This window comes from Chelonia mydas, chromosome 9, assembly GCF_015237465.2.
Source record: "Chelonia mydas isolate rCheMyd1 chromosome 9, rCheMyd1.pri.v2, whole genome shotgun sequence".
Classification (NCBI taxonomy): Eukaryota; Metazoa; Chordata; order Testudines; family Cheloniidae; genus Chelonia; species Chelonia mydas.
This window is the reverse complement of record NC_057855.1, coordinates 96,973,767-96,996,108: the sequence shown is the minus strand read 5'-3', so window position 1 is coordinate 96,996,108 and position 22,342 is coordinate 96,973,767. Positions and strand designations below refer to the sequence as shown.

At 43.9% G+C, this 22,342-nt stretch overlaps 2 protein-coding genes across 4 annotated transcripts in view; both read left to right on the top strand.

Moving 5' to 3' along the window:
- The first annotated feature begins 1,182 nt into the window (after window positions 1-1,182).
- On the top strand, window positions 1,183-4,831 carry CCDC160 (coiled-coil domain containing 160). The gene is made up of 2 exons (XM_027818502.2): window positions 1,183-1,299; window positions 3,842-4,831. Exon 2 carries the CDS (start codon window positions 3,860-3,862, stop codon window positions 4,829-4,831), a length of 972 nt encoding a protein of 323 aa, XP_027674303.1. The 5' UTR covers window positions 1,183-1,299; window positions 3,842-3,859.
- Window positions 4,832-10,557: 5,726 nt separating this feature from the next.
- The window catches only part of PHF6 (PHD finger protein 6), a 50,761-nt gene continuing 38,976 nt past the window's right edge, over window positions 10,558-22,342 (top strand). For 2 of the 3 annotated variants that reach the window (XM_043522139.1, XM_043522136.1), the window contains exon 1: window positions 10,558-11,090. The gene's annotated coding sequence lies outside the window, so the exon portion shown is untranslated. Of the gene's footprint in view, window positions 11,091-19,056; window positions 19,097-22,342 lie in introns of those variants that run through there. The other variant, XM_043522140.1, reaches the window with a different exon arrangement.

Here is a 22,342-nt window from a genome sequence, read left to right as displayed (position 1 = left end):
CCGGGCCCCCGCACCCTAAGGGGTTACAGCCTGGGGCGCCGGGCCCCCGCACCTTAAGGGGTTACAGCCTGGGGCGCCGGGTGCCCGCATCCTAAGGGGTTACAGCCTGGGGCGCCGGGTGCCCCCCCAAAGGGGTTACAGCCCGGGGCGCCGGGTGTCCCCACCCTAAGGGGTTATAGCCTGGGGCGCCGGGTGCCCCCCCCAAAGGGGTTACAGCCTGGGGCACCGGGCGTCCCCCCCCCAAGGGGTTACAGCCTGGGGCGCCGGGTGTCCCCCCCCCAAGGGGTTACAGCCCGGGGCGCCGGGCGTCCCCACCCTAAGGGGTTACAGCCCGGGGCACCGGGCGTCCCCCCCCAAAGGGGTTACAGCCCGGGGCGCCGGGCCCCCGCACCCTAAGGGGTTACAGCCCGGGGCGCCAGGCCCCCGCACCCTAAGGGGTTACAGCCTGGGGCGCCGGGCCCCCGCACCCTAAGGGGTTACAGCCTGGGGCGCCGGGCGTCCCCCCCCAAAGGGGTTACAGCCCGGGGCGCCGGGCCCCCGCACCCTAAGGGGTTACAGCCCGGGGCGCCGGGCCCCCGCACCCTAAGGGGTTACAGCCTGGGGCGCCGGGTGCCCGCATCCTAAGGGGTTACAGCCTGGGGCGCCGGGCGTCCCCACCCTAAGGGGTTACAGCCTGGGGCGCCGGGCGCCCCCACCCTAAGGAGTTACAGCCTGGGGCGCCGGGCGCCCCCACCCTAAGGGGTTACAGCCTGGGGCGCCGGGCGTCCCCCCCCAAAGGGGTTACAGCCTGGGGTGCTGGGTGCCCCCTTCCTTATAGCCTGGGGTGCTGGAGGGTGCCTCAACCATATCTAGTTAGCTTCTCCTACAGCTTGGGGGTGCTGGGTGGCACTCTGTCCCTTCGATGTTCCTAGCATTATTATGGCTTTGTTGCCTCAGTGCTAGTCAGGTGGGGTGCTGGGTAGCCCCCTCTGAAGCAGTAGTCCCCTTCTCCTGCTGTGGTTAGCCTTTGATGCTGGATGGTGCTGCTGTGACATTGTGTATCCCCTGAACTTGGGTCATTTATCACCCTCAAACTCATGATGGGTAACCACAGGGTGAGGACAAACCCCCATTGAACCTTCTCAACAAGCAGTTTCTGCTTATCTTTTAAAGGGAGTAAAAATATGAACAAACATTTCTGGCTTCTGGTAAACTGCTAATATGAGTCTCTGTCCTAAAGTTTCCTATATTGTTAGAGAAAGGAATGTCAGGAAACTTCACCCCTGCTAGACAATATCATCAAGAATCTCCCAGCTCCAGGTAATATTCCCCCTTTCTCTTTCTTCATAGTTTATGTGGTTTTCATGATCACTTGCTAAATATGACCTTGATCCTCTGAGCAGCCACATGGGCAGACTCTTATTGACTTCAAAGAGGTTTCATATGTGCATGTATTGAGCAGTTTGCAGCATTCGGACCTTAATGATGGCATGAGATTTAGCTCTGTCTGTAGCTTCAGGACATCTGTATGGCTTACCTAGATTTTCCCCAACAATTTCAAAAATCACTTAATCGAGTCCAACAACGTTATTTTGTGTCCCCTTTGTCATCCCTCCCTGCATCTGGCCTATGCACTCTTTCAGTTTGTAAATAATAATTGTTCTTCAGGCGTGTGCTGCATTGATTCGCAGTGGTGCTAAATGTGGGGCAATTTAACACAGGAGTTAAAAAAGAGAGATTTGAAATACCACATAAATATGCATGAAATTAGTACTCCTCATTCTTTTTGCTGATACAGACTAACACGGCTACCACTCTGAAAACTTCATCCTCAGAATAGGATACAGTACTGTTTTAAAGATCTGAAATTCCCAATTATCCAAAACAGGTTTACGTCCCCCGTACTTATTACATAAGAACGGACATACTGGGTCAGACCAAAGATCCATCTAGCCCCCTATCCTGTCGTCCCACAGCAGCCAATGCCAGGTGCCCTAGGGAATCAACAGAACAGGTAATCATCAAGTGATCCATCCCATTGCCCATTTCCCATGCTGCCAATCCTGTGGAGATTGATGACTTGTATCTACAGAATGCATAGTAAGTCTACCCAAACTGCCCTGCCACTGTACCTCAACACGGATGAGGGACAACCTCAAATGAGAGGGTAACTGTCTCCATGATTATAAAGTTCCTGGCCTCTTTGAGTTAATGCCTGGCCCCTCTCTCCAGGTTTTTTTAGTCACTGGCAACAGCTGTAGTGATGGTCTCGCTGTGACATGGACACCTGTCCACAAGGAACTAGACTGAGGCCACCAAGCTCATTTCACATAGTTCATCAAATAGCCATTAGATCATGAGGGTCAAACTTTATTTGGAGAAGGCCTGTTCCATGTTTAATTATGGATTTTGGGCCAGGATAAAAATTTAAAACTTCATACTCTCCTCAATCTATGGCAGATCGCGGCCTAATGTCAGCGGGACGTTGTACAAAGATCAAGTGCAGAATACAGCCTTCATGTAGTAATTAAATTCAATTTATTATGTATTCAGTACCTTATTGTCGTAGTCAGTGTGACTCCATGAGAAAATCCTTGAGACACCTCTGAATTAGGGGGATCTTTCAGTCACTACTGAGCTGTTCTGAATTTGAATCAATGAAATATTAGTGCTTTTACTATTCTAGTATCATTATTACCTCTCTTACTCCACAAACTTATCCCTTGTGCCTGAGACATAGCTTGTCCATATTCAATTTATATTCCTACTTGGTTTTATAAAACTCTTCAATACGTTTAGACAGTCAAATCATTAGAGAAGCTAACTGACATAATCTCTTTTCAATATATTTTGCCTCATGTTATTGTTCTTGGATTTCAATGTAAATCCAAATAAAAATGGTCACTGTCTTAAATATTCCTAGCACCATGCGTAAACCTAGATTCATCTTCTTAGTTCAGTAATAATAGTGCAGGGAAACATGGAGTAAATAGCACAGTGGACTAATCCATAAATCTTTCACCTCTGGCAATCTTGAGTCAAATTCTGATTTAGTGTCTAGTGAAAAGAATTTGGGAATCTTATTGTTGTCCCTAAAACACTGATTCTCCTAGCAAAACTAACCATTGTTACACAGTTGATAGTCTGTGCTCAGAGAGGATGAGGACTGGAATATCAGGAATTTTGCAGGGCAATTGTCAGAGTTGCAGGACTCTGTGTATAGTCTCTCCATATTATGTGCAGATTTTCACTAATTTATTCTAATAAGCACTGACATCTCCACAATTTTTAAACACTTAGCATTTACGTACTGTAGTGCGTCACATATTCAGATCCTTGTCTATATATTAACTGAATAAGCACCTTTAAAGAGTTTGAGTAGTGATACAATTTAAAAAAAAACAATTTACAAACAAAGAAAATATGATTCAGGCAAATCTCTCATTACAGGTAATAGAAAATTTACCTGGTTTAAAAACTAGGATTTGCCCCATATAAGAACAGTATAAGCTTTTCTTTAGCAGGATCAATCTGTAAAATGTTTCCTCAAAGCAATCTAGTTTAATTTCATATAGACAGTTAAAACAGAGCAGGGCTTCCGTATAGTTAGTATGTTATGGCACTAGTAACTTTGGACCAGTTTCTGATACTCTTATTCATGTTGAAAAGCACCTTACTCCAAAAGTAGGCCCACTGAAGTCATGAGTAAGATGTTACCCAACATGAGTAAAGGTACCTGAAGCTAGCCCTCTAAAATTATTAGTAATTATAATTTGTAAAAATTTAGTTTCTTTCAGATGAAACTTCACATCAAAGTTTAAATGTGTTCCTTCAGGTATTGATTTTACTTTTCTACTAACAGGCAGTGGAAATCTTAGAAATGGAGAACAAAGGTAAACATTGGGTGGAGAAGTTGTTTTCTCCTCATTTTAGTGCACAATATATTTTTAGTCAAGTCTATCAGCCTGAATCTCTGATGTTTGAAAAATTGGCTTTAGCAAGAGCAAAGAGAGTGGAAGAAATCTACAATAGAGCAATTAAAAAATATCAAGAAGAAAAAAGGCTCAAAAGGAAAGAATGTTTTTCCAAACTCATTGTACAAGAATATGAACCAAACATAGTAAGTGCAAAGATAAACATTTCAAAGAAGGAAACAGAAGGGGATTCTGCCTGCTGTGGAGCTGGTAATTTAGATGTTGGGACTGAAGAAAGCTTAAAGAAAACAGAGGGTCATTGTATCTGGAATGCAAAGGAATTAGCAGATTTGCGACAAGAAATGCACAAGAACCATGTGGAAGAAGTTTCTCTGAAACTTCAGCTGTCCACCTTGAATGCAGAGTTAGTGGAATTGAAAGCTAAATGCAAAAAAATACAAGTGGACTTTGAAAATGCTGAACAAGAACTTCTAAACTCCAGAAAAGAGGTTCGCTGCAAAAATACCCAATTACAGCAGATTCAAAAGGACAGCTTAAAAAAAGATTTTGAGCTTCAAGCCTTAAAACAACATTTACATGAAAAATCAGCAAACATAAGAAGCTTAAATGAAGAGCTGCTTCAGGCAAGAAAAGAAATTCAGAGTTTGGATCTAAAGAACAAGGATTTACAACAAGAAGTTAAGAAGTTAAAACGGCAACATGATCTTGGAAATAAGGCCTCCATAGAAAAGGTGAAACTGCATTATGATTTCAAAATAAGAAACATACAAAAAGAACTGGAGGCTGTTAAAAGTGAGCTGAGTGATGAAAAGCTTTTGCATGCTAAGACTGTTAAGGCTTTAGAAATACTTAGGAAACATTTTTCAGCCCAACCATTATCTAATACATTTGACAACCTGAGAGTAGATTTTCTTTAAAATAAAACAAAGAGAGAGAATCCTTGCTAGTTGTAGTCAAAAAGCCCTAGTAACTATATTTGCAGTTTTACTTGACTTTCTACTTTTCAAACTCTTCTTGCTTTAATGTTGAACTTTTATTTTCAAGTTTTAAGGCAGTCAAGTGTGACACTAAAACACTATCTAGTTTTAAAATAGCTTTGTTCAGAGTTTTGTTTGAGTGAAATTGTACCTTGATTCTTTGACAAGAGCATCCCTGTGAGTCTTCAGGCCACTGACATCCATTACACCCTTCTTGCAGTAATATGCATCTCCTTTTCCCGGGAGAACTGCTTTGTAGAGAGGAAACACTAGTTTGTATTGAGATAAATCATGGGTTTGATACTTAATTTGAATGCCGGGTTCTATATCCCTCACTCTTTAGATGTATGAACTGACAAATGCTGAATAAACAAATTCTGACATGTTCCAGTCATCTTAAATGCTAAGAGAAATACCTTAATATAATAGTCCTGACTTGTAGCTCTGATTTTCTTTCCATTTGGTCAGCTTGTGATTGTTCATGTCTGAACGGGTATCCATTGCCACAGTATCAATCCTTTAGACAATACCACATGCAGGTCCTTTGATTACCCAGCAGGGTGTACTGTCTACACAGCTCTGAAGCATAATTCCACTAAAACCTTTAAAATCTGCTGTACCCAGATTTTACTTTCTTACAGTTTGCTAAAAATCATGTTGCTGTTACTAAGGCATCCGGTTTGCAGTTCATATTGTTGCTCATAACTGCTGTAACAAAGTTTTTTCTCTTTAAAATCTCTTGGAAATTCATGTTAAAATTATGTGTTGATTTTTGGAGAACATTATAAATCTATACCTTAATTTGAAATAATATTACTACTAAATGTTTAATTATTAAATAGTGCACCTGCATGTGAGAGGAGCTAGTGAATTTTTTCTCAACAGTCTGTGTGTTATAACTATGGTCTTTCTCTACTGAGAGTATGAATATGAATGATTTATTTAATAAAGTATCTTGATTATTGATGTGTACGGTATACACAGTCACTTAAAATCTCATTTTAATTTTGGCTCAAAAGGATAACTCTCAAAAGCTGAAAAAACTGCTCTCAGGATAGTTTCTGGAATTTAGAAGTGTAGAAATCTAGAATGGTATAGGATAATTCCTATAGTTTCTTTCCTCTTCATTATAACATTTTCTTGAATTTTAATTGGGTAAATAAATGAATCATGCAGTTCTATTCACTCCTAATGATGAAATGACTATTAACTAATTGTTGCCTTATGAAAAAAGAAAAGGAGTACTTGTGGCACCTTAGAGACTAACAAATTTATTTGAGCATAAGCTTTCGTGGGCTACAGCCCACTTCATCGGGTGCATAGAATGGAACATATAGTAAAAATATATATGTACATACAGAAAACATGAAAAGGTGGATGTTGCCATACCAACTCTCAGCCCTGGTCTACACTAGGACTTTAGGTTGAATTTAGCAGCGTTAAATCGATGTAAACCTGCACCCGTCCACACGATGAAGCCCTTTATTTCGACTTAAAGGGCTCTTAAAATCGATTTCCTTACTCCGCCCCTGACAAGTGGATTAGCGCTTAAATCGGCCTTGCCGGGTCGAATTTGGGGTACTGTGGACACAATTCGACGGTATTGGCCTCTGGGAGTTATCCCAGAGTGCTCCATTGTGACTGCTCTGGACAGCACTCTCAACTCAGATGCATGATTGTTTGCTGTTGCTCTGACGCAGGGAGGGGCGACTGACAACACGGCTTACAGAGTTGGCTTACAGGGAGTTAAATCAACAAAGGGGGTGGCTTTACATCAAGGAGTATTTCAGGCAGGACTTCACGGAGGGTTCCAATAAGAAATGGTGCACCTAAGTTATTGTTCTTATTGGAACAAGGAGGTTAGTCTGGCCTCTGATTGATACATGGCGAGATTTACCTCGCTACACCTTCTCTGTGAGTGACTGCAGTGTGACCTAGAGGAATGAGTCTCCTAGACGGGGGCCAGGGGAGGGGGTTTGCAAATGAGTACAAAACAAATCTGGTCTATTTCTTGTTTTGATCCACTCCATCTATCTTTTACATCTTTGGCTGGCAGCAGACGGTGCAAAAGGACTGCATGCCATCCACATCTCATGGCTGCTCGGCAGAAGATGGTACAATAGGACTGCTAGCCATCCTCATCTCTTGCCTGCCCGGCAGAAGATGATGCAATAGGACTGCTAGCAATCCGTATCACTTGCCTGCTCACCGTAAGATGGTTCAATAGGACTGACTGCAGGACTAAAGAGAATGACCTGATCAAGTCACTCCAAATTTAGTCCCTGCACCCATGTCTGCCCAGGCGCTCCTGATCGACCTCACACAGGCGACCAGGAGCACCTCGGACATGACGATGACGGCTACCAGTCCTATTGCACCGTCTGCTGCCACAAGGCAATGGGTTGCTGCTGCTGTGTAGCAATGCAGTACCACGTCTGCCAGCACCCAGGAGACATACGGTGACAGTGAGCTGAGCGGGCTCCATGCTTGCCGTGGTATGGCGTCTGCACAGGTAACTCAAGAAAAAAGGCGCGAAACAATTGTCTGCCCTTGCTTTCACAGAGGGAGGGAGGGAATGGGGACCTGACGATATGTACCCAGAACCACCCGCGACAATGTTTTAGCCCCATCAGGCATTGGGATCTCAACCCAGAATTCCAATGGGCAGCGGAGACTGCGGGAACTGTGGGATAGCTACCCACAGTGCAACACTCCGGAAGTCGACTCTAGCCTTGGTACTGTGGAAGCACTCCACCGAGTTAATGCACTTAATGCACTTGGAGCATTTTCTGTGGGGACACACACAAATATATAAAACCGATTTCTAAAAAACCGACTTCTATAAATTCAACCTAATTTCGTAGTGTAGACATACCCTTAGAGGCTCTTAGAGTTGGTATGGCAACTTCCACCTTTTCATGTTTTCTGTATGTACATATATCTTCTTACTATATGTTCCATTCTATGCATCCGATGAAGTGGTCTGTAGCCCACGAAAGCTTATGCTCAAATAAATTTCTTAGTCTCTAAGGTGCCACAAGTACTCCTGTTCTTTTTGCGGATACAGACTAACACGGCTGCTACTCTGAAACCTGTTGCCTTACGTGTTTTTAAAATGTCAAATATTGGGGTACTGCTACATCTAAAATCTAATTTATTGTAGCATTTTACCTGTTTTGGCTAGGAGTTTCTATAAATCTATCACCTAAATATGATTTACTCTCCCTGAAAAATCTCATGCTTTGTCTGGTTATAAATGTAACTTACATCAGTCAAGCAAGTGGTATGTAATTTTAACTGAGCTTATTTAAACCTTCAACCAAACAATAAGTATTACTTGTTTATATGTTATAACACGCAAAAAGTTAGAACATAACAGCCATACTGGGTCTGACGAAAGGTCCTTCTAGCCCAGTATTCTGAGTGACCAATGCCAGGTGCCCCAAAGAACAGAACAGGTAATCATCAAGTGATACATCCCCTGTTGCCCATTCCCAGCTTCTGGCAAACAGAGGCTAGGGACACCATACTGGTCCATCCTGGCTAATAGCCACTGATGGACCTATCCTTCATGAACTTATCTAGTTCTTTTTTGAACCTTGTTATAGTCTTGGTCTTCACAATAACCTCTGGCAAGGAGTTCCACAGGTTGACTGCATTGTGTGAAAAAATACTTCCTTTAACTCTAACCATTTGTTTCTCAAGTATATCTGCATCCCAAAATATTTTGCTGGAATATATAATAATAATAATACACACTATAATAAAGTGTGAAGTACTTTATATTGTGTATCTCCAACACTTATTCTTTTGTAATAAGTAGGTTTGTTTCCTTGTAGGGAATGGGCTTGTTTCATAGCATATCAGGGTTGGAAGGGACCTCAGGAGGTCATCTAGTCCAGCCCCCTGCTCAAAGCAGGACCAATCCCCAGTTTTTGCCCCAGATCCCAAATGGCCCCGTCAAGGATTGAACTCACAACCCTGGGTTTAGCAGGCCAATGCTCAAACCATTGAGCTATCTCTCCCCCCCCCCCCCCCAGTTCTGCTGGGACTGCAGAATTCTTGCCATTTTCTGTGTCCTATCATCGGTAGAGCCAAACTTCAAAGGGGGAGGACTCAGAAGCTGATTGACAGAAAGACTGCTTCTAATCTGCTGCAGAGATAAGCACTAAAACTAAGTTTCGTTTACACAGTTCATATTGGGCTTCTGTTCAGTGGTTTATATTTATATGGGGGATACATTTAAATATAACCCATTTCAAAGGTATTGGCCAGGTTTTGCCTGTCCCTCAGATCTAAGAGTGAGTGCATTTTCACTAAGGAATTTAATGGAAATTAAATCTCTGTTGGAGTGGTCCATTCAACTCCCAAAGTTTCAACACAGTTTTGTACCTTGGATGAATGCTCTACTGAATAGCTTAGAGGGGGTGCAGAAAGCCACCTTAAACTAGGGAATGTTTCTGCTAATTGACTTAAGTACTAGTATAACTAGTTTAAAATAAATAAATACAATTGTAAAAATATAGTCGCAACCCATCCTAAGGGTAGAGGCTATGTCTTTGTTAATGGGGGTCTGAGTGGTTTTCCCAAACTTCCAAAGCAGGCTGGGAAGAACCCTTTTATCCAGCGGATTGAGAGAATCAAAAACCTGGTCCAGGAAAGTGACATTTAATCATGTAGATTCAAATATTCTGCCTGATGGCTGTCCTGAATAGTCAAGTTTGGAGATGGTTGCTGTCTAGGAAGTGGGAGGGAGACTGCGGAGTGAATATGGATGTGTTCCATGGGCCTTTGTACTCTGTCCCACGTGTAAGCCCTGTCCCCTGTGTGTTGCTGTGCAGCAACCTTGCATAGAGCTGGATGCTGCTTCATCCAGTCTCCAGCCCTCATTTTGTGCACCAAAACTGCACCTGTTCCAGTGCAAAAGGATCCTTTTTACTGTCTCTCTCCTTCCTTTCCTACTCCCTACCAGGCAAGCTCTTGAAGTGCACTTAAATTTGGGTACATTAATTTAGCAGCATATCCAACTTGAGGCCAAAAATGAAAATTAGCCTTCTACCTTGTAAACACCACTGAACAGCAGAACTGGCTGACTCTGCCTCTTATCTTCCAGCTGTACAAAAGTTATTTTCTGATCCTTTTTGGCCAGAGTGCTCCATGCAGCACTTTGGGAAGAGTGTTAAGTGTGAATGTGTTTTATGAGGGACAGTAAGGATCCCAATTTGCTTGCATGGTTTAAAGGACATGGGAGGCCAGTTTTAATTTTGAGTCCCAGATCAAAAGTGCCTAGTATGTACTCTGTGCAGGATTTTTAAGGATAAGTTTCATGTCCCTCCAGCAAGCTTGTCCTTGAGGGAGGGGCATGAAACACGCATATAATCCAACTTAATTAAAAAGGAAGTAGATCAATTTGTAGCACTGTGCTATTTTGTTCATGGACTGGGTGTCTTAGCAAACCAGTCTTGATAAAGTAGCCAGGATGAACACATATTTAACATAAGTTACAGTATTGCTTTCCCTATATTTGAGGGAAGGAGAGTGTGATGGGGCATCTGCCCCACACTGCCCAGTAAGGGGTTAATAGAGCCAATAGGAGAGGGGCTGTGAGGAGTGGCCAGTCAGCCCAGCAGGCCAATATAAAAAGAGCCTCAGGGCAAAGCAGGCTTAGTAGCTGCTTGGAACTTGAGGAGGGAGGATTGTCTCTGGAGTAAGCTGTAACCCAGTAGCATCTTGGACAGGCAGGAACCCGGGGAGAAGAGTAGGTGCTCTGGATGGGCTGCTGAGACTGAGAAGGGTGCTGTGGCCACAGGGAAGTGGCCCAGGGAAATGCAGTGATAGTAGAAGCAAAGGAATGCAGTAAGTGACTGTGATTTGGAGGGTACCTGGTCTGGGAGCCTGGGTCCCCCCACTCACCACTGGGGAAGTGGCAGGACAATCGACTACAGTTGCTACTGGGGAAGTTGCTGGACTAGGAGCTAAACTCCCCCGGTCAGGGGAACATTGATAGGGACATGGCTGAGGGCTGTGTCACTAAGAGGATGCTGCGGTTCTAAATGCTGTAAGAGGGGCTGCAGGCAGACTGCAGAGAAGGAGTGATGGTGTGCAGACTGCAGATGTGGGTGTCAACCTTGAGCTAATCCTGAAAGTGAACAAGAGGAGGTGCCAGGCTGATGGTGATTGATGTGCCCCATGATGGAGGGTAAATATTTTAATGCAAAATGCCCCATGTTTTGCTTAGCCTAATAATCTGAAGTCTTTTTGTGGCCCTGTCTGAGTCTGCAGGTCTCAGAGGAGCAGCTCCTCTGCTGAAGTCAGCAGGGCTGTGACAGTTTATAACAGCTGAAGATCTGCCCTCCACTCTTTAAACCACTATCAATCCTTGATTAGTATTGGATTAACAATTGAAAAATTAATGTTAACATTTATTCAAAATGCTTCACTTTTGAAAACCTCCTTTATAGTCTTCCTATACAGGCCTTTAGTATGCTAAACTTCCTTACAGGCCTCAGGCTAGAGTATATTGAGCTTGAATATTGTCAGAGTCCCAAATGCCATATTTTAGCATGATTGTTATTGCTAGAAGTAGGCTTATAAATGTCACTTGTAACTGGTACATTGTTTTTCCACATCTATTTCACAGTTTATTTGCATTGAGTGGGTTTTTTTTAAAAAAAAATCTTTTAACTTTTGTCTAGTGGGCTTCCTAAACTATAGTGTTCTTATAGTATGTTGGAGACCTCATTGAATTATTTGACATGACGTATATGATACTGCGTGTAAATATCAGTGAGCTTTAGCCCAAAGACTGTTATTTTGCTGTTTATGGACTTTTGTCAGAGATGACTGAAATCACTTTAGCTGCACCTTTTATCAAAGGGCTGGCTGCTTGCCAGACAGTAGTTCGTGATGATATCCACTTCTGAATCTTTCTACATGAACAGAAGACTGAAGGCTGCCCCTTATTTTAGTTTTTGGCCGTTCTACTTAAGTGCCCTTTAAAGTGGGGAAACATTTCAGACAAAATTTGGAAACAGTTCCGTCAGCATTGTATTTCACAGTAAATCGTAAAGGTATACAATAGTATTGGTACAACACATTAGAAAGTCCAGTGCTACAGGTACGAAAACCAAACATTTTACATGCTAATTACAAAAGTAAAGACCTGTGTCAGAAAGTGTTTAAAATGTTATGACCATACTCCATGACATTAAGGTGAATAAATAAAGGTATAATACATTCTGTCTAGGGTTAGCATAAATAAAAGGAAAAGGTACAGTGAGGTTAAAAAACACAGCTCAACAATAGTCTGATTCTCCAAGAGGATCCAGCATTGCTGAATTACGTAGCTGCTGAATATTAAATGGCTTTAGAACTCTAATCCTCAGTGATACACTTCACACTCTTACAGCACTTGCACCAATCAAGGCACTTCTGAAGCACCTACCACTGTCCAATCCAGGGGACATATCTGCAGCTGGAGGTATGACAGTTTATACTAACTGAAGATCTAGGTGGTAGCGGAGGACAGTATTACAGAACTAGATCCTCAACTGCTGTCAAATGCAGTAACTGCACTGAAGTCAATGGGTCTACAGCAGCTGAGAATCTGGCCCAATGAATTTTGCCTCAGAGCATTCCTATAAAGTAAGTATTACACCAGTACCAGAAGTGGGAACATTGAGGCACAGAATTTAAGAGACCTGCCCAAGGACACTTGACAAGTCTATGGGAAAGCCTAGAAAAGAAATGGGACTCCATTGCTCTACCTGCTGGATATGGCCCTTTTGTGTGGGTGAAGGTTCTAGTCCCATACTAGTATACAGTGACTCTTAGGATTAATGCAAGAGTTGGGACATGTGGGAGCAGATCTTCAACTGGGGAAAGTGATCATAGGCTGAAGCTATGATCATTTACATGAACTGAGGATCCGCCCTCTGGATTCTAGTCCCAGATCTGTGACCTTGAGCAAGGTGCTTAGACCAAAAGTTTCAGAGGTGTCCACTAACTTTTGGATGGTTAACTTGAGGCACTTTGGGTCTGATTTTAATTTTTTACATCAGTGCTGCTGTCATAATAGTCTGTCTTTATTGTCCTCACTGTAAGGTATGTATTTTAATAATTTTCTTAGTACTTTTAAACACAGGGCCCTGTACATGCCACAAATTCAGTGGTAGAATCCATCCCTTGCTGCAGATATGGTCTCCAGAATCTAAGCTTTAATTAAATTTCCCCAGCCCTTATGTTTGTGAAAATAATCCTAACAATATGTACCACCCATAAAATGATGCAATGATGTCCTTTTGAGGCTATAGATAGCTTGAAACAGTAACTCTGAGAAGTAAGAACCACCAATTAATTTCATTGGATTGATAACTCTTAAACCTAAAGATATTTACAATATTGTTGTTTAAATTATTTCATTGCTGATCATTTTATAAATGAGTTCAGGATCTGGGAGGGGGCTCTGGGCTGGGGTGGGGGAGTGGGGTGGCGTGGGGCTGGGTATGAGGAATTTGGGGTGTAGGAGGTAGCTCTAGGCTGGGACTGAGGGGTTCAGAGGGCAGGAGGGGTGCAGGCTCTGGCTGGGGGTGTGGGCTCTGGGCTGGGGTGCAGGAGGGTGCTCTGGGCTGGGATCAAGGGGCTTGGAGGGCAGGAGGGGGATCAGGGCTGCAGCAGGGGGTTGAGGTGTGGGGAGAGGCTCAGGGGTACAGGCTCTGGGCAGCGCTTACCTCAAGCAGCTCCCAGAAGCAGTGGCATGTCCCTTCTCCAGCTCCTATGTGGAGGCATGGCCAGGTCGTTCTGCGTGCTGCACCACCTACAGGCACCGCCCCTGCAGCTCCCAGTGGAGCACCGGAGGGGACCATTGGAGCGCACAGGAGCCAGAGGGAGACCATGCCGCAACTTCTGGGAGCAGTGTGGAGCGGCCCCCGACCCTGCTCTCCAGCTGGAGCACTGGAGGGGGGCCATGCCACAGCTTCCGGGAGTCATGTGCAACCGCCCCTGCCCCTGCACCCTGGCTGGAGTGGGGCCATGCGGCTGCTTCTGGGAGCCATATGGAGCGGGCCCCGACCCTGCACCCCAGCTGGCGTGCTGGAGTGGAGCAAGCCCTTGACCCTGCTCCCCAGCGGGAGCTCAAGGGCCAGCTTAAAACAGCTGGTGGGCCAGATGCGGCCTGTAGTTTGCCCACCTCTGCCATAGGACCTCACCCACCCACTCCCATAATAGGCCTATAACCTCTGGATGAGTTACAAATATTGATTTAAAGACTTCATGTTACAGAGAATCCACTCTTTACGCTGGTTCAAACCAGCAAGTGACCCATATCCCACGCTGCAGAGGAAGGCACAAAACAAAACAAAACCCTGGGTCTCTGCCAATCTGAGCTAAAGGAAATTCTTTCCTGACCCCAAATATAGCAATCAATTAGACCCTGAGCATGTGAGTTAGACCCCTCCTCCTGCCCAGCCACACAGCTGGGAAAGAATTCTCTGCAGTAACTCAGCCCTCCCCATCTACAGTCCCATCTCCAGCAGTTGCAGATATTTGCTAATAGCAGTCACGGATGGGCCATATGCCATTATAGGCAACCTCATCATACCATTCCCTCCATAAACTTATCAAGCTCAGTCTTGAAACAAGTTAGGGTTTTTGCCCCCACTACTCTACTAGAGGCTATTCCAAAACTATGCTCCTCTAATGGTTAGAAACCATTGTCTCATTTCAAGCCTAAACTTGTTAATGTCCAGTTCATATCCAGTTGTTCCTGTGCCAACACTGACCCTTAACTTAAATAACTCCTCTCTCTCCCTGCTATTTATCCCATTGATGTGTTTACAGAGAGCAATCCTATCTTCCTTCAACCTTTGGTTAGGATAAACAAGCCAAACTCTTCGAGTCTCCTCTTGTAAGCAGATTCTCCATAGCTGTAGTGTAGTCATACCCTAAGCAAAGACACTATCGCTTGTTTTTGGTGCTTCCTGCATTTGGTGAAGCAGGACTTTGTACATTCCTTGTAAATAAATGGGACTGTGTAAAAGAAAATACCAGACTCAGTGAAATTTAGTGAGGGTGCTTGTCTTTAACTTGACCTCCTAATTCATTTGTAAACTACAAACTGGCTTATCTTTACAAGGATTTTACCGTGAGTTAGTTAACTACGCTTGTTAACTCGAGTTAGCTCACTTGAGTTAAGAACACACCTTTTCTGGCAGGAAAATGGTAAGTGAGGTTTGTTGACTCATTATTGCATGTCTGTTGATACTCATACAAATATAAAGGATGTAGAAGTGCTTTATAATGAGGACCTAGGGTATGGGCTGAGCAGTTTTTGAGGAGGATCCTTGAGAGCTGCCAGCCTTGGAGAGAAGGCTTGGCTGGATTTGATGTTTCATTTCAAGTTACTCTTGTAAATAAAGCCAAATCCCAGATGGGGATAAGATTTGATCCACTGCCATTTATGTGTACTGTATTTGAAAAATGGTGGGGAAGCCAGCTGCTCAGAGTTTTATTTCAGTTAAGTAGATCTATAGTTGTAACTGTTTCAGGCTGATTGAACGTCTCAGAATATCTTTTAATAGCTCTTTTGGTATGTTCTGAAGGAACTGTGTAATGGGGTTTTCTTTAAATCAACCATTACTCTGAGGAAAATAAAGTATGCGTTCTTTCCCATTGTTGTAATCAAAAGTTATATATACACACTAGATTTCCTGTAAAATGTATTCCCCTATAGCTGGCCTATAGAAAATCCAAAGAAACTGATCATGTCTTTGATGGAAGATGAATGTTGTTCATACAAATCTGTGGTGTATAAAACAACTGGATTAATGCTATGTCTGTGAGCAAATGACCAGCTCTGCCTTATAATTTAACTTGTTTTAGATGCTTGATTATGACATTCGTTCTGCTGAAATGGGAGAGAGTAAATAAATGAGTTTACGTGTACTGAGCTTGTCAAATAGACTGAGAAGTTCTAGAAGATCCCATTGTTGTTAATGTTCACTGGGCTCCTGGCCAGTGTAGTCAATGTATGTTAACATACAGTTAGAATCTCCTTGTGTTGTCATGTAGTCATTATGATCAATCAGTCAGCCATAGTCTGGTAGCCTTAGCAACTTAAATATACCTTTGTTAACACTATTTCAAGTGACCATCACTCTCAAAATCTCTGGCTCTGAAAATGTAGATTATAAAATATTAATTCATTCTCCTTGCTGAGCTTCTCAGAGAAACTGTCAGAATTTACTACTCATGGAAGGCTCAAGTCCAAAGAGAGCTCTTAAATGCTGCACAATAAGAAAGTAAAGCAAAATGCTACATTCATTTCAAGTTCCTTTAGTAGCAGAGGTAGAGACACTAGTGTTTGCAAAATTTAAAATAAAATAGGGCCAAATATCAGCCTGAGACCTGCACATAAAATGTCCCCTCCACCTTTGGATCTCATCTTTTGAACTGGAACGAGAAATTAATTGACTCCATGGCACCATTTTTCTCCCCAAGTTTGCCTGGACTATATAGCATCATGATGCATAGTATGATCTTGTGCAGAACTTGAAGCAGAACATCAAAACAACTGTCATCTCTGTCTTATATATTTTAAAGGTTTTAAGACTACTTGTGCCAGAGAGAGAGAGAATGGTCCCTTGAAGTACATGTTACCTACTTACACTCAACAATCTGTTCCACCTTGTATTTAGCTGTCACTCTCTGAGTACGTTTCCCAGACCTGAAGAACTCTATGAAAGCTCAAAAGCATCTCTCTCTCTCTCTCTCTCTCCAACAGAAGTTGGTCCAATAAAAGATGTTACCTCACCCACCTTGTCTCAAGTAAACTGCCATTCTGGACAGTTGTTTGTCCAACCTGTTCTTATGAAGCTCCAATGATGGGGATTCCACTACTTCCCTTGGAAGTCTATTCCAGAACTTAACTCCCCTAATAGTTAGAAAACCTAAATCTTCCTTGCTGCAGATCAAACCTACTACTTGTCCTGCCTTCAGTGGACAGGGAGAACAACTGATCACAGTCCTCTTTATAACAGCCCTTTACATATTTGAAAATTGTTATCAGGTCCCGCCTCAGGCTTCTTTTCTCAAGGTTAAACGTGCTCAGTGTTTTGTTGTTAGGCTTTCCTCAGGTCTGGTTTTGTAAATGTTTTAGTATTTTTGTTGCTCACCTCTGGACTCTCCAATTTGTCCACATCTTTCCTAAAGTGTGGCACCAAGCATTGGACACAGTACTCAGCAGAGGCCTCACCAGTGCTGAGTAGAGCAGACAATTGCCTCCCATGTCTTAATACACACCAGCATGATATTAGACTTTTTTGCAACTGCATTGCATTGTTAACTCATATTCAATTTATGATCCACTATAACCCTCAGATTCTTTTCAGCAGTACTACCACCTGGCCAGTTATTCCCCATTTTGTAGTTGTGCATTTGGGGTTTTTTCTTCCTAAGTCAAGTACTTTGCACTTACCTTTATTGAATTTCATCTTGTTGAATTCAGACCAATTCTCCAATTTGTCATGGTCATTTTGAATACTAATCCCGTCCTTCAAAATACATGCAATCCCTCCCAGTTTGTCACCTGCAAATTTTATAAGCATACTCTCCACTCCATTATACAAGTAATTAATAAAAATATTGAATAGTGACAGACCGCTGTGGGACCCCACTAGATATGCCCTCCCATTTTGACAGGGAACCATTTATAACTACTTTTTGAGTATGGTCTTTCAATCAGCTGTGAACCCACTTTACAGTAATGTCATCTAGACCGCATTTTCCCAGTTTGCTTGTGAAAATGTCATATGGGTCTCTGTCGAAAGCCTTCCCATGGAGAATTAACCTGTGCTCTAGGATAGTCTCTTCATCCATCTTCCATGCATTTTGGAATTCCAGGCTCACACCCAAAACCAAAGCAGCAGTTTGGGTTTGCCTCAGATTCCCCTCTTGCCCAGCAAAATTAATTTACTGCTTCTCCTTCTCTCTTTGGAAAAGAATAACACCCTTAAATAAGTTGAACCAAACACGTACTGTGGGTCTCTTCCCTCATAAAATCAGAGAAAGGCCTGTAAAAAGGCAGAAAACAAACTTGGTCTTTGCTTTGAAGAAGAACTGAATCTCAAAGTAAAACAAAGTCTGTAGGCAGACGATAAACACAAACCCCAGTGAATGATGTACATTTCAAAAAAGGAGTGAGTAGTTAGGAATAATATCATGGAACTTTACAGGGATAATATCAATGCAGAGCAAAAAAATGGTTTAAATTTCACTGGTTGAGTTAAAAATCAAGCATGACCTCAAGTACAGTAATGTCTAGTGGCATTTGCATTCACCACTGCGAATTTTTGTAGAATAGTTCTATTAGGCAATTGCATAATCACCAGGAGCCTCCAACATCAGCTGGAATAAGATTACTGGGCTCTGTAGTTGCAATTACACAAGGGAGGGAGTTGCACATGTTTCTCCGTTCCACCCCAAAGTGCCTGGAGATGCTGGAGTATAGTAGAGGCATCTCAGGAATCTGAGCTATATAATCTAAGCTCATAAAAACTTTGCTTCTGAAGCAACTATAAAATATAATCATTCAAGGCCTCAATACCACACATGAGCCCTCCAGGATATCTTGATCATAGCAACCCATAACATGGAAAGGTCAAGAAAGAAAGGGGTTTTTAATTGACTTTTGATAGCTCTTTGGCTATTGTTTGCAGCTGCAGGAGGGCGAGGAGTTCACTTTAGTCTTCATTAGAAAACAGTTTTAGGGGACTGGTGGAGGGAAGCTAGGACTTCATGGCAAGTCTCAAGGCAGCTCTGGCTATGCCTGATTTCAAAGTTCTTCTGCTTGATTATAACCAGCTATGCCAGCCCTCTTTACTCATGCTCCTGAAAGAGACAACAACCCTGGGGGATTTCACATGGAGTCTTTCTTTATGACAATGTTATGATGGAGGGATTGTGATGCCATAGTTAAGGTTGCAGCATCATTTTCATTTTGACAGGAATGTTGAACCTTTATTTTTAAGAAACGCTTTAAAAGTGGCAGTGGATGAAACATGAACATTAAAATTCACATTATATTTGAATTTTTTTATCTTGATTTGCTGCACCTGGGGTTAATATACACAGAATAATTGTAAATGACCCATGACAGATGCTGTGATGCCAATCCAGTGGAGAACCTCCATATGAGAGTTGGAGAAACTGGTAAGTATAGAACTCAAATAGCAAAAGCTGGAGATTTTTTCAACAGTTTCATTATTCAAAGAGATTGGGGTCATGAATGGACTAGGGATGTAAAAGGTTAAATGGTTAACCGGTAAGCATTGGGCTTACTGTTAACCCTGGTGGCTGGCTGGCCTAGCTGGCCGTCCGGAGGAACTCCAGCCCTGGCTGTGCTGGGCCAGCTGGCCGGAGCAGGCCTGGCTATGTCGGGCTGGCCAGAGGGACACCAGCCCCAGCTGGGCTAGCAGGCCCCAGCCCTGTATATGCCAGGCCGGGTGGGATGGAACAGCTCCAGCCTCGGCTGCGCTGGGCAAGAGCAACCCCAGCCCTGGCCGGGCTGGCGGGACCCCAGCCCCATCCGCGCCGGGCAGGCTGGACTGCCCTCAGCCACGCTGTGCCAGTGGGACCCCAGCTCTGGCTGTGCCATGCCAGCAGAACCCCAGCCTTGGCCGCAGCGGGCGGGCCAGTACAGCCCTGGCCGTGCCAGCCGTACCCCAGCCCTGCAGATGCGGCAGGACCCCAGCCCCAGCCTCCGCTGCACCAGGCCAGCCGGAGTGACCCTGGTTAATGATTAACCAGTTAAAGGTTTCAGAGTAACAGCCGCGTTAGTCTGTATTCGCAAAAAGAAAAGGAGGACTTGTGGCACCTTAGAGACTAACCAATTTATTTGAGCATGAGCTTTCGTGAGCTACAGCTCACTTCATCGGATGCATGCTGTGGAAATTTCCACAGCATGCATCCGATGAAGTGAGCTGTAGCTCACGAAAGCTCATGCTCAAATAAATTGGTTAGTCTCTAAGGTGCCACAAGTCCTCCTTTTCTTTTAACCAGTTAAACAATATAATTTTAATTGTTTAACCAGTTAACTTTTTAAACCAATATTTACATCCTTAGGGTGGACCTGATCCTAGATTTTGCAGCTTTGTCCTTTACTGCAAAATGTGGAGGCCAACCTTAACAGACTCCTCCATTTGCTGGAGTGCCTTGCAAAATCTGTCAGGCAGTGGCAGTTTAGCCACTGGGCCAATGGGACCCGTGCCCAGGGGCCCCGGCTAATTGAGGCACCCTCGTGCCCTGACCTGCTCTGCCCGCTTGGCACTCCTGACAGGAGTAGGGGAAGCTCCTGCGCCGCAACCCCACTTCCTGGTAGGAGTGCAGGGTGCGTGGGGCAGGGCAAGCCCCCGTGCCCTGACCCCGCTCCTTGGTAGGAGTGCCGGGTGGGTGGAGTGAGGAAGCCCCCATGCTTTGACCCCACTCCCTGACCCCCTGCCTGCCTGGCGCTCCTGTGGGGCAGTGGAAGTCCCCGTGCCCCAACCTTGTTTCCCAAGCAGGAGTGTGGGGTGGGGATTAGGGGAGGGATTGCAGGTGGAAGGGATGGGGAGGGGCCCCCACTTGCTCTGGCCCAAGGCCCCACAAATCTCTAATCCGCCTCTGCTGTCAGGGCTTCGTACTAGAAGAACACCATCTGCATAGTCAAGGTCTGAGAGCGAGAGATCACCGGTCTTAATGCCTATGGATCTGACAGAATGCTGCATTAGGAAATCCATGGGGTGTTTCACCTCTTTTAAATCTTTTAGCAAAAATGGGTAACCTTCTGGGATCTGATCTTTGTCTTACACATTACTCCACTTGTGCTATTTAGAACAATAATGGTTTTGAATGCACTTTCTCTGCCCTGTGTTGATTGGCTGTTTGCTCCAACCCTCTGCCTGCTCCTCCCTCACAATCTTCTCCATTGGCCAGGAATGGGGAACTGCAGCCACTGGGAGCTGTGAGGGGCCGTGCCTGCAGATGGTCAATGTCAGCAAAATGGGTTTCAGAGTAGCAGCCGTGTTAGTCTGTATTTGCAAAAAGAAAAGGAGTACTAGTGGCACCTTAGAGACTAACCAATTTATTTGAGCATAAGCTTTCGTGAGCTACAGCTCACTTCATCGGAAAATGTCTCATGGCCCACAGTCGGATTACCTGATGGGCTGCATGTGGCCCGTGGGCTGCTGGTTGCCCACCACTGGCTTAGCACAATGGGACCCCATTCTAGGTTGGTCCCTTAAGCACTATGGTAGTAAACATGATTATTAATAATAAATTGGGAATACAGCTCAAGTTTCTGAGGTCTTGTATTAACTGTAATGTCAGCTCAATGTATAATTTGGGTGTCACCCCACTCTGACTCCTGTCTACACACAAACATCTCCAGCTCAAGTGAAGTGGTGCTTTAAACTCAAGCTAGCTGGTCTGTCAAGGGATATGGACTGAAGTTTGAGTGCTAGCAGTGCAGTGAGGATGTAGCTACTGGCTGTGAGCTGTTAGCACATTTGTGTTTCTAATCCAATCACTCTGTGTAGCTTTGCAGTGTGGATTCTCTCACTCCAGGTGGCTAGCTCAAATGGAGTAACTTGAGCTAACCTTTGCCGTGAAGACAAGCCCTGAAGGGGGTTAGGCCTGACTTTTAGCTGTGTTGCCTTTAAGATCAATTCATCCATATGTAGGTGCTTTGATTCTCTTATCTCTAACCACTACTACACCATGTTGTCCTCCCAGAACCAGGGTTAGAGTCCAGGGGCCAGATCCTCAGCTGGTGTAAACTGTCATTGTTCCATTGACTTCAATGCAATGTACACCGGCTGTGGATCTGCCCCTAGGATTCCTGACCTCCATTCTATTACTAACAAATAGCTGTGCAACCAACCCACTGAAAGTGTATCAAGTCCTCTAGCAGATAGTTCACGTACTAGTAATTACTCCTGTAGTTCAAGTGTACTGATCTGAGTCTCAAATGCCAGGGTTAAACCCTGTTAACAGCCCACAGTGGGGGATGCAGTAAGAAAACATCTTTTTTAACCTAAAAACTACTATAATCTGTGTATTATGGTGTGATGCATACTTCATTTCACTTGTTTGTCGTACATTGGCAAGTCTGAAGGTAGGCTTCACAGGGGCAGACACAGGTGACCCAAATACTAAAAAATATTATTCCAGCTTCATTCAAGTTTGCACTCTAAGACCAAATCTTAGTGGCAACCTCAGCAATGTTAATGCAGAATAACTTCCCAAATACCCAGGAAATGTGATCATTAAATGTGCTGATCTGTTGATGCAAGGGTGTTTTGAGGTCACTGTTAAGGGTTTGCATCAGAGTGCAAGTTTAATGGACCTCGGCTATGTGGTGTTGGTTTTTTTGATAGCTATTGACTGGAGATGGAAATAAAACCTTTACCCAGTATTAGA

Excerpts from the sequence above, each read along its gene's own strand:
- CCDC160 (XM_027818502.2), top strand. The coding sequence starts at position 3,860 with ATGGAGAACAAAGGTAAACATTGGGTGGAGAAGTTGTTTTCTCCTCAT.